Source organism: Callospermophilus lateralis, chromosome 4 (genome assembly GCF_048772815.1).
Source record: "Callospermophilus lateralis isolate mCalLat2 chromosome 4, mCalLat2.hap1, whole genome shotgun sequence".
Lineage (NCBI taxonomy): Eukaryota > Metazoa > Chordata > Mammalia > Rodentia > Sciuridae > Callospermophilus > Callospermophilus lateralis.
Window position 1 is genome coordinate 164,291,516 of NC_135308.1, and position 15,489 is coordinate 164,307,004.

The window sequence follows — 15,489 nt, forward strand, 5'->3', positions numbered from 1 at the left end:
CAACAGGACATGCTGTTCCCTGCAGGTGACCCCCACACCTACTTTCTGAGGGGACCATGGTCCACCCCACCCTGCTGCTGAGCAGGATGCCTCCCGTTCTGCCACAGGGTGGCTTTCTGAAGTCTTAGCTTTTGATGACAAGAGTGAAACCATCTGCACTAACTCCTGCACTCGCCCAGCCAGCTGCCTGGCTGTCTGGCCCCGACACATCCCCCGTCCCAGCATTCATGAGTGTCCATCGGGTCTGGGGCAGGGTCTGGGGCAGTGAGCCTACTTGGTCGCCTCCCAGACAAACAAGAGACAGAGAGGAGGTGTGCTGGGCACCTGTGGGAGGGGCAGACCCCGTGCCGTGGCGCTGGCAGCCGGAGCCGTGCGGGTCCATACTTCAGGGTAGCACCGTGTCTTCAGATGGCGGAGCCTTCAGTGGCCCCTCTGCTAGCCCCCGCTGCTCCATGGGGAGGTCCCTACTGTTCTGGGAGGTCCCTACTCATCTGGGCCCCTGCTGTGCAGCCCCCTCCCTGCCTGAGATTTGGGGACACCCCCAGAACAGGCTGCCCAGACCCGTGGTGCCTCTTACTACCTCTGCCCTTTCCACAGACCGACGCGGCCAGGGACTGTCCTCCCGCCTGCAGAAATGGTTCTACGAGAGGTTTGGGGAGTATGTGGAGGACTTCCGCTTTCAGCCAGAGGAGAGCACCGTGGAGACGGAGGAGCCCCTCAGTGCCAGGAGGTGGGTGCTGTTCAAGCCTGCGGACTGCCCGACATGCTGCTGCGAGCCCCCGCGGCCTCTGGGTCCTTGTTCTGGGGGATGTGTCTGACAGGGGCCTGCAGAGCCCGCCCAAGAGCTGAGCTATCTCACATCCACACCAGTCCCCTTGGGGTTTGTGACAACTACGTGTGGGGACGCTGTATGCAGGGTCCCATGCCCCTGCCAGGGCTCTCCTCACACAGTGTGGGCTTGTTGGGCTGTGAGCCTGGCCACTGCACCTTGGCTGTCCTCTCCAGGGGTGTGGGCCAGATGCAGGGACAGTCTGCTGGAGGTCTTGCCTTCCTACCTAGGGAGCAGCTCTGGGTGCCAGGCTGCCGCCGTGTGACAGTCCTGGTGTCCCACAGCCAGGCACTTGCACGTCCCCTGACCCCTGAGTGCCAACAGGGCGTGGCCAGGCGGGGTGGAGCTGGCCGAGGCACTAACCTTGGCCCGTCTCTCTCCCCTTCTCCTAGGCTAACGGAGAACATGAGGCGGCTGAGTAAGTGTGGGAGCTGTGGGTGGGCGCTGCTCTGGGCATGAGAGGAGCTGAACTTCTCTCCAGAAAAATGTGTTTAAGGAACGAGACCCCTCCCAGGCCTCCTGGGGAGAGGCTCGGGTGGAGGTGTCTGGGGGCCTGTAGAGGGCAGAGCCCGCTCTGGCCAGCCTAGCGTTGGGTGGAAGCCGTGGCATTCCTCTGGTGCTCCCCAGGCCCTGGGGAGGGGAAGGGTGTGCTCCCAGCTCTGTCCCTTCCTCTTCTGCCCACCAGCCGCCCTGGGGAAGATGGCGTTTCCTCAAAGAACCACTGACCCCAGGAAACCACTGGCCAGTGTTGGGCCCGCTAGGAGCCGGTGGCAGTTTGGGCCTTGGAGTGGGTACTACTTGGGCTGGGAGATGGGCCTGACCCTGAGCGTGTGCCATCTGTTCTGTCCCCAGAGCGCGGGGCCAAGCCTGTCACTAACTTCGTGAAGAACCTCTCTGCCTTATCCGACTGGTACTCAGTCTACACCTCTGCCATCGCCTTCACCGTGAGTGGCCCCTGCAGGGTGGGCGGGTGGGGGTCACAGCCTTCCTGGGGCCCAGCAGGTGCTCCGTCTCAGTCTCTGGTCTGTCCAGTGGGTCCACAGAGTGGCCAGGTCGGGTAGAGGTGCAGGGCCCTGGATGGGAGGTAGCCCTCACGCGATGGTCTCAGGAGAGGGCCTCTTGGTGGGCTCACCACTTGGCTGACCCCGTTGATTCGGGGGCCGTGGCTGCAAAGCATCAGCCCTGCTTGGGATCTGAAGCCTGTCCTCCTCTGAGCACCTGGTGCTGGGGCCAGGGCGGCTCCTGCCATATGCGTGGTGACCTAGGGACCCAGACGATGTCTGAGCTGTCTGTCCCGGGAGGCAGGACATGGGGGGGGCTTTGGAGAAAATGGGCCCAGTGCCCTGCCTGGAATTAGCCTGCAGTGGCTGCCCCAGCACACACAGGAAGACCCGCCCACCTGCTGTGGGCACTTGGTTCTCCACTGGAGCCCATGACTGGAGAGGGGGCCAGTGTGCTGGCTGCCCCTCACCTCCTCTAGGCCTGAGGAGGGACCATGGCCTCAGGGCACCTTCCAGAGTACTCAGAGGTAGCACTGTCCTGTCAAGGGGTCGGTCACCAGGGATGGCCTATGCCAGGAAGGGTCCTGAGATCCACCATGACTCTGGGTAGGTAGGATCTCTGAGCAGGTCCCTGGGAGAACTCACTGTCCCCCTGGGGGACTGGCACTTGGCACTCCCAAGATGAAGCTCATGGGGAGGACCCCCCATGTGCTCGGAGGCCTCTTCCCCTGCCACCTTCACAAATACTCGCTCAGCAGGGCCCCTCCTGGGGTCCAGGTGTCCTGGTCCCACCTGCATCCTGTCACTAAGAGCTGTGCCCTCGATTCAGGCCCACCTTGCAGCCCCACCTGGCTGGCTGGGGACCTGCCTCCACCCGAGCAGCCCTGTCCCACCCCTGCCTGCGTGGGCTCCCCTTAACCAGGAAGCCGCCGTTCCCCAGGATGCCCGTCCTGCGGGCCCTCGACCCTAGGAGTTTGGAAGCTGCTAGAGCCTACCTGGGTGGTCAGAGGAAGAGAGGGAGGCAGCTTGTCCTGATCCCTCTGCAAGGCCGCCTGACCCACCCCTCCCTCCCGCCTTCTGCCACCTGCAGGTGTACATGAATGCCGTGTGGCATGGCTGGGCCATCCCCATGTTCCTGTTCCTAGCAATCTTGAGGCTGTCCCTCAATTACCTCATCGCCAGGTAGGTGCTGGGGGGGTTGTTGTGTGTCCCCATCGCATGTGCCATGTGCCTCCCTCACAGCTGTGACCTGAGGCACTGGCATTGGGGCGCAGTCCTCTGATGGGCTGCAGGCCCCGGCAGGACAGCCTCCTCCTGGGGTGCTGAGCTGGCAAACTCCCGAGCTCTCTCCCTGCACGGCCACCACGGGCCCCACGCTCCCGTCAGGCTCTCTCCTGCAGGAGTTTCTCCCCAACCCCAGGGTGGGTGGGTGAAGCTGTGGGGCTCCCCCCAGCAGTCTGGTTGCTGTTAAATCCGCCCCCAGGCAGCCAGTCACGGTGGCCAGCATTGAGGGGTGAGGACCCCTTCCCCCAGCTGGGAGCTTGGGGCTGACAGTTTGAGGTTGTCCCCTGACCCGCCACTTGCAGGTGACACTATTTTAGATTGTGATGGCTTCTGTTTGCCAGGGGCTGGAGAATACAGTGGAGCATTGTGCCAGAAGTGTCTGAAGCCGTGGTGAGTGCTGGTGGGCAAAGTGTCCCCTGTCCCTCTCACTGGGGCAGCCTTGGAACCTGCAGGCGCCGTGTGGGGAGGCCACAGATGAGTCCTGCCCTGGCAGGAGGGGCGGGGTGGAGGCGGCCAGCACCCAGCCTGAGCCCTGGGAAACCACCCACTCTGACCCCAGCTGGGTCAAAGTTAGCTGTAGAAGAGCAGGTCACCCTGTCCCAGCCTGTCCCCCCCAGACTCTTCCTGACTGGGATGTGGTGGGTGGGGAGGTGGACAGGAAGTGAGGTAAGTAGACCTGTCTCCACTCAGGGCTGTGGAACTCACATCCGGTCCACTGCCACGCCCACCCACTCCACACCTGGCTGCTCTTGCACAGCTGTGCAGCAGCTGCGAGGCCCGCGTGGTCTGAGAGCAGAAGCCATTCTCAGAAGTTTGCTGGAGAGGGAGGCTTGGGCCCTGGGCGACACTCCTGGGCATCTCCAGGGGCCTGTCCAGTATTTGAGCTCCTCCTGTGCACATGGAGCACAAGGTCACAGAGGTGTCTTCGAGGAGACGTGCCTATACCTGCCTGGCCCCAGGAGCCCACAGGCCTGATGTCACCACAGGCACACTCACCTTTGCTTAGATCAACAGGGATGAGGTCAGGCCCCCATTTGCCTGGGCCTCAGCGTCCTGCCTGTCAGAGCGGGCAGGGGCGGGCGGGCACTGTTGAGGTGAGCCGGGACAGGGAGACCACTCAGCCCTGCACTCTGGGCCCCTGCACCGTGTGAAGGAAGCTGCCACCACCAGCCAGCAGGGTGTCCTCCTCTTGCTGGGACCCCAAGAGATGTCCCATCCCATCCCCTCTGGCTGTGCAGGCCAGCAGAGTGGCCTGCAGGCGCTGGGTCTGGGAGCCTCACGTGGTCTTGTGAGAGTGTTTCTGAACTGTTGAACCTCAGCGGTTAGATTCCCTTTCCCTGCGCCTGCAGGAACCTCCGAAGGAAGACCTGACCGTGTCCGAGAAGTTCCAGCTGGTGCTGGACGTCGCCCAGAAGGCCCAGGTGAGTCGCCAGGCGGGGCTGGTGTTGCGGGCAGCACCCCAACCCAGGCCTGTCTTGCCTGCTGCCTGCCGACCGACCTGCAGCCGACCTGCAGCCGACCTGCCCGATCTCCTGTGGCTCTTCCCGATCTCCGCAGGGATCTGACCTCATGTGGAGGGAGCCCTCCTGGTGGCTAGGCATGTGCTCCCGGGAGGCAGGACTCGGCTGGCCTGATGTCCACCACGGGCACACTCACCTTTGCTTAGACCAGATCCCCCAGACTTGGGCATGGCTGGACAGGACCAGGGGGCTGGTGCCCAAGGAACCCTGTGTCTTGGGGCCCTCCCAGCGTCTGGGTGTGACTGGTGGACACAGGGGTCTGTAGGCGTCTGGGTGTGACTGGTGGACACAGGGGTCTGTAGTTACCACTGTTTCTTCTTCACACAGAATCTCTTTGGCAAGATGGCCGACATCCTGGAAAAGATCAAGAAGTAAGTCGCCACCCCTCGGTGACAGTGACAGTGGCACCCCTGCGTGCCCGGCCTGACCCCTGTCTCCCTTCCAGCCTGTTCATGTGGGTCCAGCCCGAGATCACACAGAAGCTGTACATTGCGCTGTGGGCTGCCTTCCTGGCCTCCTGCTTCTTCCCCTACCGCCTGGTGGGGCTGGCCGTGGGTAAGGAGGAGTGCCGCGGGCCTGCTACGCCAGGGCTGCTGGGAACGTCGCGTAACGGGGGCCGCCAGATCCCAGGTCTGCAGGGTGTCTCATGCCTGCATGAGCCAGGCTGGCCTTGAGGTCCTGGTCTTCCTCTGCATCTTCTCAAAGCTGCTTTAATGTGGGAGAAGCGAGGCGCGCCTGAAGTCCCGAGCGAGGCAGGACGATGGCTCTTGGTCAGAGGCCAGCTTCCCGCTGTGTGGCAGGGCTGCTGTGCTGGCAACCTGGCACCAGGTGGGGAGGCCCGAGCCCGTTTGAGGGGCAGTGAGCCAGTAGTGGCTGATGGGATCGGTGTCATGGCGTGAAGCCAGGGGCCACGTCTTCCTGGAATGCTGGTGTTCTGAGGGTGACCTGTGGCATGGGGAGCTGGGTGTCACTCTGGCAGTGACCTCTGGATCCACTCCCACCCTCCTTTCTCTCCCTTATTATCAGTAACTGGCGTGTGATGTGGCCAGGCCGCGGCACTCAGGAGAAGGCCACGGGCCTGGGCAGGTGGGGTCTCAGCCAGCACCGAGTGGTTGCACGAGTCGCGAGAGCAGGGAGTTGGATGGGAGGAGGTTGGCTTCATGCGGAGCTGGGAGGCTGCGTGTTGTCACCCATGTGCTGTCAAGCCAGGCAGCCACTTAGAAAAGTAGCCAGGTGACCATACTGCGCTCACACACAACTGACCTTTGCTATATGGATGGTCACCTGGAGGGCAGCCTGTCATGGAGGTGCAGGTCTGGTTCTCCTACCAGGAACAGTCGGGTAGCTCACTGGTAGCTCTGTAGGACACAGTCTGCCTCCGGTGGCTCTTACGTTGTCACTTTGCTTATTTCTTTCATAGTATTGGTTATGACCTATGATGGTTTGGACGCTTTATTAACTTATTTGCTAGCTCCCCAGACTACAGCCTAGGCAAGAGTGGGTATGGCCTGTGGTGGGAGGAATGTGGCCTGTGGTGGGGGGGTTAGGGCCTATTATGGGGGTGGCCTATGGTGGGGGTGTGGCCTATGGTGGGAGGATGTGGCCTGTGGTGGAGGGTGTGCCCTGTGGTGGAGGGTGTGCCCTGTGGTGGAGGGTGTGCCCTGTGGTGGATGGTGTGGCCTATGGTGAGGGGTGTGGCCTATGGTGGGAGGGTGTGGCCTGTGATAGAGGGTATGGCTTGTGGTGAAAGGTGTGGCCTTGGTGGGAGGGTGTGGCCTGTGGTAGAAGATGTGGCCTACGATGGAAGGTGTGGCTTGTGATGGAGGGTGTGGCTTGTGGAGGGTGTGGCTTGTGTCGGAGGGTGTGGCCTGGGATGGAAGGTGTGGCTTGTGATGGAGGGTGTGGCTTGTGGTGGAGGGTGTGGCCTGTGGTAGAGGGTGTGGCCTGGGTGGAGTATGACTTATGATGGGAGGTGTGGCCTGTGGTGGAGGGTGTGGCCTGAGTGGAGTATGACTTATGGTGGGAGGTGTGGCCTGTCATGGGAGAGGGCTGGCCTGGGCAGGAGTAGCCCTAGTACTGGCAGTGGGCAGTGGACCGTGGGTCCTGACTAGTACCCATTGGGAAGGCAGAGCCAGGGGTTAGCAAGCAGATGGGTGAAGTTGGGGAGGAAGTCTGGGAGCAGAGGACTCTTTCCTGTTGGGTAGGTGGCAGTGCCCACATCCAGTGCCACAGAACATGCTGGAGAAGGGGACAAAGTAGCCCTTTGATCCTGGGGTCGGAAGGTGTGCAGAGCATAGCCATCTTGCCATAGGTCAGAGTATGCAGGACAGCCCCACCTGGGGTTTTGATCACAGAGTGGACGAGTCTCCAGGACAGTGAGGCTGGGGCCAGTGAGGGCTGAGACTGAGCTGGGGGTGGACTCTCAGGTCTGGGAGCTGGCCTGAGCTGAGCTGAGATGGGCTCAGGGAGCAGGTTGGGTCTGGGAGGGGTAGGAATAGACAGGAGGGATACTGGTGGTGGCCTGCAGGGAAGAGGGCCAGCGTGGGAAGCCACACTGAGGCCATTGGGAAGCTGTGCAGGGAACGTGTGTAGAGGGTGCTGGGTGTGGGACATTCAGAGCCCCAGAGCCCAGCTCCAGTGGGTGTCTGGCAGGGAGGGTGTCCCTGCGTTCCCAGGTGGGAGATGTGTTGAACCCCCAGCCCAGGGCCTCCCCCAGAAGGAAGGAAGAGGGATGGCCTTGCTCAGATGGGGAAGGTGGGAAGGCCACCACCAGCCTGAGATCATGGTTCTGAGACGGCTGAGGGACCTGGCCCTTGGACCACTCAGCTCACCTCCCTCAGGCAAACCCTGAGCCCTGGTCCACTGTAGGTATCAGGGCCCCTCCTGGCACCAGGCCCTGTCCACAATGGACAGGTGGTGGCTGCAGCAAGAGGCACTGAGTGTGATGGCCGTGAAGTCCGGGGCCTCACAGCCTATGGCCACCAGTCCCCTCCTGCTGTGGGTTTGGAGCAGGTGCCCTACCTGGCCGCACAGCGCCCCCCAGAGCACCTGGTGACTCCAGCAAGCAGGTGCTGAGCCGTCCCCCATTAGGCAGGCAGGGCTGCAGGGCCCTGGGCAACGCAGACCTCCTCTCCCTCAGGGCTCTATGCCGGTGTCAAGTTCTTCCTCATCGATTTCATCTTCAAGCGCTGCCCCAGGCTGCGAGCAAAGTATGACACGCCCTACATCGTCTGGCGGAGCCTCCCCACAGACCCCCAGCTCAAGGAGCGGGCCAGCGCCACCATGTCACGGAGGGTGAGTCCCCCTCACTCCAGACAGCCTCAGTTCGCTGGGCAGCTGATCTTCGCCAGATCTGTGCCCACAGGACAGCATCTGAAGGCATCGCGAGGTTTTCTCTGTGCCCTGTTCTGTGGCCCGTCTGTCCCTGTCGCCTCTTCTGTGAGGCCAGCAACCTGCAGGCTCTTGGGGACCTTCCCTCCAAAATGTTCTAGGAGCCAGGACTGGCCATGCCTGCTACAGCCAGGGGCCAGGGACTTGGGGAGTGACCACTGTCCCTGACTGTGAGACTCGGGTATCAAGGTCAAGGAGCACCTGGGCAGGGCCGTAGTTCAGGCCTCATGGGTGTTGAGCACGGGGTCCTGAGCTGGGACAGGAGGATGAGTGAGCCTTGGTGCTGTCCTTGGGGTCTCAGATGAGTGGGGAGGGTCCAGGCCCAGCAGGACTCCCAGCAAGGTCCAAGAGGGCTTGCTGAGGAGGCCACACTGGAGCAGTCTCCAGGGGAGGCTATTCCAGTGACCCACTGATGGCTCTATCTGGGGGAGGGAGGCTTTGGGTGGGCATGGGTTGTGCTCCCAGGTTCCAGAACAACAAAGCTTGGTGGGACCCTAAGCTCAGCAGGACCCTGAGCTTGGCCCCAGGGGGCCCAGCCTGCCACAGGCCCCCCCAGGCTGATGGCTGTCCTGTAGGTGAAGGTTGCTCCAGGAGCATAGAAGCAGGACCCTGGCCCCTGGGACAGGATGAGGGGTCGTCTTTGCTGCTGGGTGGCTGGGACCAGGGCTTCCTGGGGCTCAAGACTGCTCGGCACTGGCCACTCAGGAGAGATCAGTGAACCTGGGTGGAGGCGTCCCAGGATGGAGGCCAGATCCCGTGTCCTGTGGCCCTTTGTGCTCAGCTCTGCTCCGCGTGCTTATGTCTCCTTTCCGGCCAGCTGTCAGGGCACGACGAGGTGTCCGTGTGGAAGTCCCCTGGCCTCTGTGATCCGGGGCTGCGCCATTGCGGTGTCTAGTTTTCTTAAGTGGCTGTCGGTGGCCAGACTTGACCTCTGACGTGGGGTTTAACTGCCTCCACGCAGACCACGTGCCAGGCACCTGTGTCCCGGGACTTTGTCTCCAGGCTCTGCTCCAGCACTCGGGGCTCGGGAAGGTTGTGGGGTGTCTCCGGGAAGGAGAAGTTCTCCCGCCACTGAGGAGTGGGTCTGTGCAGCCCCGGCCCTGTGGGGGCTGTGGCGCCCACATTTGGACTTGAGCTTGCAGGAACACATGGTCTCCTAGCTGGTCAGTTTGCAGCTGGGTGCGAGCAAGGAAAGCCCTGTGTCCCCTCAGTCACCTGCAGGGCCCGCTGCCTCTGCCCAGAGCCTGAGCAGGCCCCTGTGTGCTGTTGGCAGCTACAAACGGCCTCATCGCGGAGCTGCGTCTCCAGTGCGCCAGCTGGCCTGGGCAGAGACGAGGACGCAGGTCGCTGCCACAGCACCAAGAAGGGGAACTTCCACGAGATCTTCAACCTGACTGAAAACGAGCGTCCACTGGCCGGTATGTGCACAGGTGCTGACGGAGGCCCAACCAAAGCAGAGGGGTGGCCTCCCCTGGGACAGGAGGAGGCGGTGCAGAGCCCGGCTCTAGCGGGCTGTCCCAGGCGGCCGGGGGTGGCGTGCCCTGAGGGCAGGTCTGCTTGGTAGGGGAACTCCCAGGGCGTCCGCTCCCCACAGGGGGGAGGTCCCAGGAAGGGGGCTTTGCTCTGCCCACTGGCCGCTAGAGCCCTTGTCAGCACGGGGTTCGCCAGGGCCAAGCTGCAAAGCTCCTGAGCCACACAGCCCAGTCAGAGCTTTGAGTGTGGCCGTCTCTGGCGCTGCCCTCTGCGGGTCGGCAGGTCAGTGCTGGTCTGCAGCAGCGTGGGCTAGTGCGCCTGTCTCACGGTGCTGTCAGCCTGGGTGCCTGCTCCGCACGCTGGGAGGAGTGGGCCACTCCCAGACCCGCAGCACCGCCTCCCCCTGGCCCTGCACCCTCCTCCCACTGTGGACTTTCTCTGGTGCTGGGGGAACCCAGGCCTCTCACGCTGGGCGGGGAGCTGCACCCGAGCTCATGCTGAACTCCGGTGGCCACTCACGGACGCGTGCCCCCGGTGATGGCTGCTGAGGGGGGCAGCGGAGGCCGTCTCAGGTGCTCTTCTCCCCGTTAGTGTGCGAGAACGGCTGGCGTTGCTGCCTGATAAACCGAGACCGCAAGATGCCCACGGACTACATCCGGAACGGGGTTCTGTATGTGACTGAAAAGTGAGTGGGACCACAGCTGCACCTTTTCCTAGACCTAGTGAGGTCCCTCTGCAGGGCCTTGGCAGGACCTCGGAGTGTGACCAGGTCCCAGGGCTGGCCCAGCAAGTGTCCCCTCCAAGGCCACGGGCCACCTGGCTGCACTGCCCTGCCAGGCGCCCGGGGGCAGGCACCACCTGCACGCCCAGCCGCCAGGGCAGCGGTGTGCCGTCTCACCGGGACGCTCTTGCCAGGGTGAGGCTGCTCTGGGGGCACAGGACAATCTCCCAGGAAGGGACTGTGCTCTGCCCCGCTGAGCCAGGGCCCCAGGCTTGCTGCAGTCTGGACACAGCAGTCGGAGATGGCCTCGTCTCTCCTCTGCCAGGCAAGACTGTCTCAGCCCCAGGTGTGGGAGGAGGGAGTACAGAGCCTCAGCGTCACCTTGTCCCCAGCCTGCAGCAGCGGCCAAGGCTCCGAGCTCCCCCTAGCCCCTGCTGAAGGATCTGGTCCTAGAGCCCTCAACGGGTCCCTGGACTCCAGCGCACCTTGCGGGGAATCCCGTGGGCAGGGAAGCCGCGGTTTAGCGCGGAGCCCAGGCCTCTGGTTTTTCTGTAGGTACTGTTTGCTGCAGCGGGGGCACTGCTAGGCTGTGAAGCGGCAACCCCGGGGAGCATCCGCTTGGCAGGAGCCCCACGTGGCTCTGGTGTGGACTATGCCTCTCTCTTTCCCTGTCTAGTTATCTGTGCTTTGAAAGCTCCAGATCTGGGTCTTCAAAGAGGAACAAAGTCATCAAGCTGGTGGACATCACCGACATCCAGAAGGTGGGTGTGCCCCCGCCCCCGCCCCACGGCATTTCTACCATCTCCTTTCAGTTTTAGGGACAGAAATCCTCGAGGGCCACAAAGCTGGTGGATTTCACTGTGTACATGGGGGCGTTTGCTGTCTGGAGACTTCCTAGGCTCGACTGGACAGACCCGCTGTGGGGGGACCCAAGCGGTCTGCCGGGTGGGCTCCCTTCCCTCCGTTGCATGTCAGGCACACCCAGGCTGTGGGTGCTGTGGTCACCCCTCTCCAGAGAAAAGGTGGACAGTTGGGTAACCAGAGGCACAGTCAGGCCAGGGCCCTCCCGGCCTGGCCGCTGGGTCGGCAGGGCTGACAGGTGCCCCTCTGGGTTCAGGGCCTGGGAGTCGGTCTGGGCTCCTCCCCACAGGCAGGGTCCTGAGGATCTGCCCTCTGAGAAGCGGATGAGCCATGCAGGTCTGGCTTTTCGGTCGCAGGGTACAAGGCACTCCTGGGTCCCTGTCCTCCTGTGGCTGGGATGGCTGTGCTTAGTGGATTCGCTGGGCCTGTGGAGGGCCAGCTGCGGCCCCACCCCAAGAGAACCCTAATGATGCCCCGCTGTGTCCTTTCAGTACAAGGTCCTGTCCGTCCTCCCGGGCTCAGGCATGGGCATTGCCGTGTCAACACCATCGACTCAGAAAGTAAGTGTCAGGCAGCTGCTGTGGGGTCCAGGTGTGGCAGGGGCTTGGCTCTGGGGACCCAGGGGACACTCCGAGCCGCAGACCAGCTGTGGCTTCAGTGATGGCAGAGGGCCCCATCTTGACAGCAGGAACCTGCTGCTATGGCCCACAGGACGCCGACGGGGCATTCAGGGAGGGGCCTGAGCCTGCGGGGTCCCTGCCTCTCCCTCTGTGAAGGCTGGAGCCGTCTGCCACCCTGTGGCCGCTGGCGGTCTGGCCCCAGCCTGGCAGCGCTCATCCCTGGCGCCTTGCTCACCGGGTGCCTCCTCTGCCAGCCGCTGGTGTTCGGGGCCATGGTGCACAGGGACGAGGCCTTCGAGACCATCTTCGGCCAGTACGTGAAGATCACCTCGGCCGCGGCCTCCGGTGGCGACAGCTAGTACTGACCCCACCACCGCAGGACCTGCACAGCCCTCGACACGGGCAGATGGACTGGCCACACTGGTCCTCGGCCTGTGGTTGCTGTGGCATTGACCGTGCTCCACAGACCCCTTCACTGAGGGGCTGCAGCTCACGAGGACAGCACAGATGCCCCTGCCGGGCACATGGGGCCCCTTGGTGGACACCTGCAGACACAGGTGGGCAGAGGATCCTCAAGGCCTATTAGAGGACGACATGCAGGACCCTCGCCATCCCCACCAGGCACAGCTCCTTGTCCATCCTAGCCTCAGTAGAGACCTGGCCCCGGCCACCCCAGGGGCTCCTGCAGCCCCCGAGTCCCAGTCTCGGAAAGCCAGAGGCCGCCCCCTAAAGCCATAGCTGAGCATGTCTGTGGCCCTCCTACTGGGGTTAGGAAGTGTCACTGAAGGTTGCGGAGGTCCCTCCCCACCCCCAGTATGCTGGTCCTCAGAGTAGGGGGTTGGGGGGCAGGGGCTTCCCTTACCAGCTGCCGCATCCACCTGCCCATCTTGGCCCCTGGGCTGGCGACCCGAGAGGGTGCAGGGCGCAAGTGAAGGCACACCCTTCGACACTGTGCTCCCTGGAGAAGCCCAGGAGAACACTGCCCAGCTCTGAGTCTTGGCTGGTCAGGTAAAGGTCAGCCACAGCCTGGCCAGGCTTGTCCTCCAGACACAACCATGGGGGTCAGTGGGGTGGAGTTGGGGCAGCCAGAGCTTCCTGGCCATGGAGGCCAAGCTACAGTGCCCTGCCCGTGAGGTGCTGGGAGGCTCTGTGGGCCGAGGCCCTGCCCCAGACATCTGACAGTATTTCTCTTCCTGTGTGCCCACAAGCGCTCATCTGGGCCCAGACCACTCCCAGTGCCCACCCACCCCAGGGTAGCACTTGCTGGCTTGGATGAAAGACGCGTGCTACCCAGGAACACGGTGGCTCGTGGGGGAGGCCGGGGGAGCGTCTCGCAGGCTCAGATTATCCTGGAACATCTGTGTTTTGTCTGAAGTGAGAAGCCACGTGGGGTCCTGGAACAGGCCCGGGCCTCCAAAGGAGTGACCGTCTCCCTGTCCACACGCTTTCCAGGTGGCCCTGCACCTTGTCTGAGTCCTTCGGGTGTCACTGAGATAGTTGTTTTTTGAAGAAACAGAGATTATATTTTTACAGAGAGCAAGCTGTCTCTTATTTTTGTATCGTTTTTCAGGTGACATTTTTACCTTAGCTCTGATCCTCATTTGCTGGCTCGGGTGTGAGACCTGGTGGGTCTGCTGGGTCACACTCTGGTGCGTGGGCCGAGCACCCCGACCAGCCAGGTCAAGCACACATCCCACCCAGAGGGTGGAGGCTGCCCGCCCCGGGCACCATGGGTGCCAGCTGCCGGATGGCCCTGCTCGTCAGCCTCCGTCAATGAAGGCAGAACCCGCCCTGGGCCAGGGCTTCGGCCCCTGCAGGGATGGTGCGCTCAAGTGCATGGGGCGAGATGGGGGCCGCAGGACCCCAGGGCGCCCAAGGGGAGGCAGGGTATCCGTGACGTGTCCCCAGGGATGGCTGTGGGGTGACACCCCTGGGTGGTGTCAGACCTCTCTCTGGGCCTTGGCAGTGCCCCAGGCTGGGTCCTGGGGACCAGGGTCAGTAAGTCCCCCTTGTGGGCACACTGGGGTGCTATCCCCACACACAGCGGGGAGGGTCCCCGAGAGGAGGGGCCTTTTGGCAGAGCGAGGGGGTTAGTTCGAGTCCCTTCCACAGGAAGGGAGATGCAGACTGACCGTGCTGCACCCGGGGAGGCCTGAGGCCTGTTGGGGAACAGGGGTCCACAGTCCAGCGGCTGGCAGGCAGCCGTGTTCCTTGGAGCCCATGGGCCTGGCCAGGGGCCTGCTAGGGTCTGGGCTCCCTGTTAGAGACCAACAGGGTTTTCGCTGAAGTGCGTGAATCTGGACAGATGTTTAATTTCTGTGACTAATCACTGAGCTAGATGAATGTTCGATTTTGTATGTCCGGAGCTCGAGTCTATTTTGGATCTGTAAATAATCATTACTGGTGTCACTTTTGTTCTACAAAAGGATTGTACTGTATGGAGAACTGATGAAAAACACCCTGTCACATTTTTTAAGAAAACCTTGTTTAAAGAAAAGTCTTGTATAAATTATAATTTTTATTTAAATAAATTAAAATGCTTTGTGCTAAGGTCCAGGGTCCGCAGCTCTCTTGGCGGGGCGCGGCTGGGGGCTGCTGGAGCGGCTGCAGGGCCCCCTCTGCCACAGGGTTTGGGCAGCAGGACCACCTGGGTGAGGGAAGGCTTCAGGGAGGGCTGGGTGGGTAGCCAGTCCTGCTGGGCTGTGGGCATCAGGAGGCAGGCCCAGGTCTCAGAAGGTGGAGGCCAGATAGCAGGGGACAGCTGTCAGGAGGGCACCCAAGGCCCGCTCTGGGTGGGGCAGGGCCAAGGCCAAGCAGTGCCTTGGGGTTGGGGTCCAGGCCCTGGCCCCACTCAGCTGCCATGTCCTGGGTTCCTGGCCAGAAGGGTCCCTGGTGGTGACACTGTGACTTGGTTGATTGAGACACTGATGTTGACACAGAAGGACAAGGAACCCACCTGGCCTCTAAAACCGGAGACCTGTGTGGGACACTGACCGTGCCTGGCCGCCCAGCTCCCCCAGAGCCGCTGGGAGTCGGGTGGAAACCTCAGGAGTGTGGCCCTAGGGGGTCAGATGCCCACACCCCTGCCCTCCCTCCCCCGTCCACTGCAGCCTGTCCTGGGTGCCGGGAGACAGCAGAGAAGGGACAAAGGTCCCTGGGGCAATCTGCAGCACCCCCAGCCCCTCCTGAGAGCATGCTTCTGCCACGCCCAGCACAGCTGCCCCTCTGCCCTTTCCCGCACCCTCCTGAGCCCCAGCTGCACAGCTGGCCTAAGCCCAGTCCAGCTGGACCTTGTCCTCAGACACCACAGCCCCTCACCTGATCCCGAAGGCAGGTGTAGCAGGAGGGCACAGGTGGGCCATGGGTGTCATCCCAGGTGGGACTTCCTGGGAGCACCCTGGCCTGAGGGAGGCAGGGGTCTCGGGAGGCTCCCGAGTGGTGGGTGCAGTCCAGCGTGGCCCAGTTGTGCTGGTGGGGGATGAGCTGCCTCAGCTAAAGCCTCGAGTTGGGCCCAGCCCCCAGTTCCCCAGGTGAGCAGCGAGGCCCACACTCACAGTCGGCCTTGGAGGAGCAGCGAGTCACACCAGGCGGTTTCAGCTTCATGCCCTGCGTGGGGAGGCGGGGAGGCTTGCCCGGGCAACACGCAAGGCTCTGGTGCTGCTGGGTTTCCTGGCACAGGTGCAGCCACGCACATCTTCACTCATTTCTTCTTTGTATATGAAAATTTTTTCATTTTCATGAAAAATACTCTACTTTGAAAAGCAATTTGTAAAAGAAAGAGAAAATGCCA

The 15,489-nt window shown here is 62.5% G+C and overlaps 1 protein-coding gene across 1 annotated transcript in view; it reads left to right on the forward strand.

Moving 5' to 3' along the window:
* Nucleotides 1-14,249, forward strand: part of Gramd4 (GRAM domain containing 4) — a 77,681-nt gene extending 63,432 nt beyond the window's left edge. The window contains exons 6-19 of the mRNA XM_076855493.2: nucleotides 598-730; nucleotides 1,222-1,247; nucleotides 1,682-1,773; nucleotides 2,921-3,012; nucleotides 3,456-3,504; nucleotides 4,464-4,535; nucleotides 4,962-5,005; nucleotides 5,080-5,189; nucleotides 7,774-7,928; nucleotides 9,298-9,442; nucleotides 10,089-10,182; nucleotides 10,895-10,979; nucleotides 11,571-11,639; nucleotides 11,954-14,249. Coding sequence (XP_076711608.1) covers nucleotides 598-730; nucleotides 1,222-1,247; nucleotides 1,682-1,773; nucleotides 2,921-3,012; nucleotides 3,456-3,504; nucleotides 4,464-4,535; nucleotides 4,962-5,005; nucleotides 5,080-5,189; nucleotides 7,774-7,928; nucleotides 9,298-9,442; nucleotides 10,089-10,182; nucleotides 10,895-10,979; nucleotides 11,571-11,639; nucleotides 11,954-12,058 — 1,271 coding nt within the window. The 3' untranslated portion in view covers nucleotides 12,059-14,249. The remainder of the gene's footprint in view (nucleotides 1-597; nucleotides 731-1,221; nucleotides 1,248-1,681; nucleotides 1,774-2,920; nucleotides 3,013-3,455; nucleotides 3,505-4,463; nucleotides 4,536-4,961; nucleotides 5,006-5,079; nucleotides 5,190-7,773; nucleotides 7,929-9,297; nucleotides 9,443-10,088; nucleotides 10,183-10,894; nucleotides 10,980-11,570; nucleotides 11,640-11,953) is intronic.
* The last annotated feature ends 1,240 nt before the right edge of the window (nucleotides 14,250-15,489 follow it).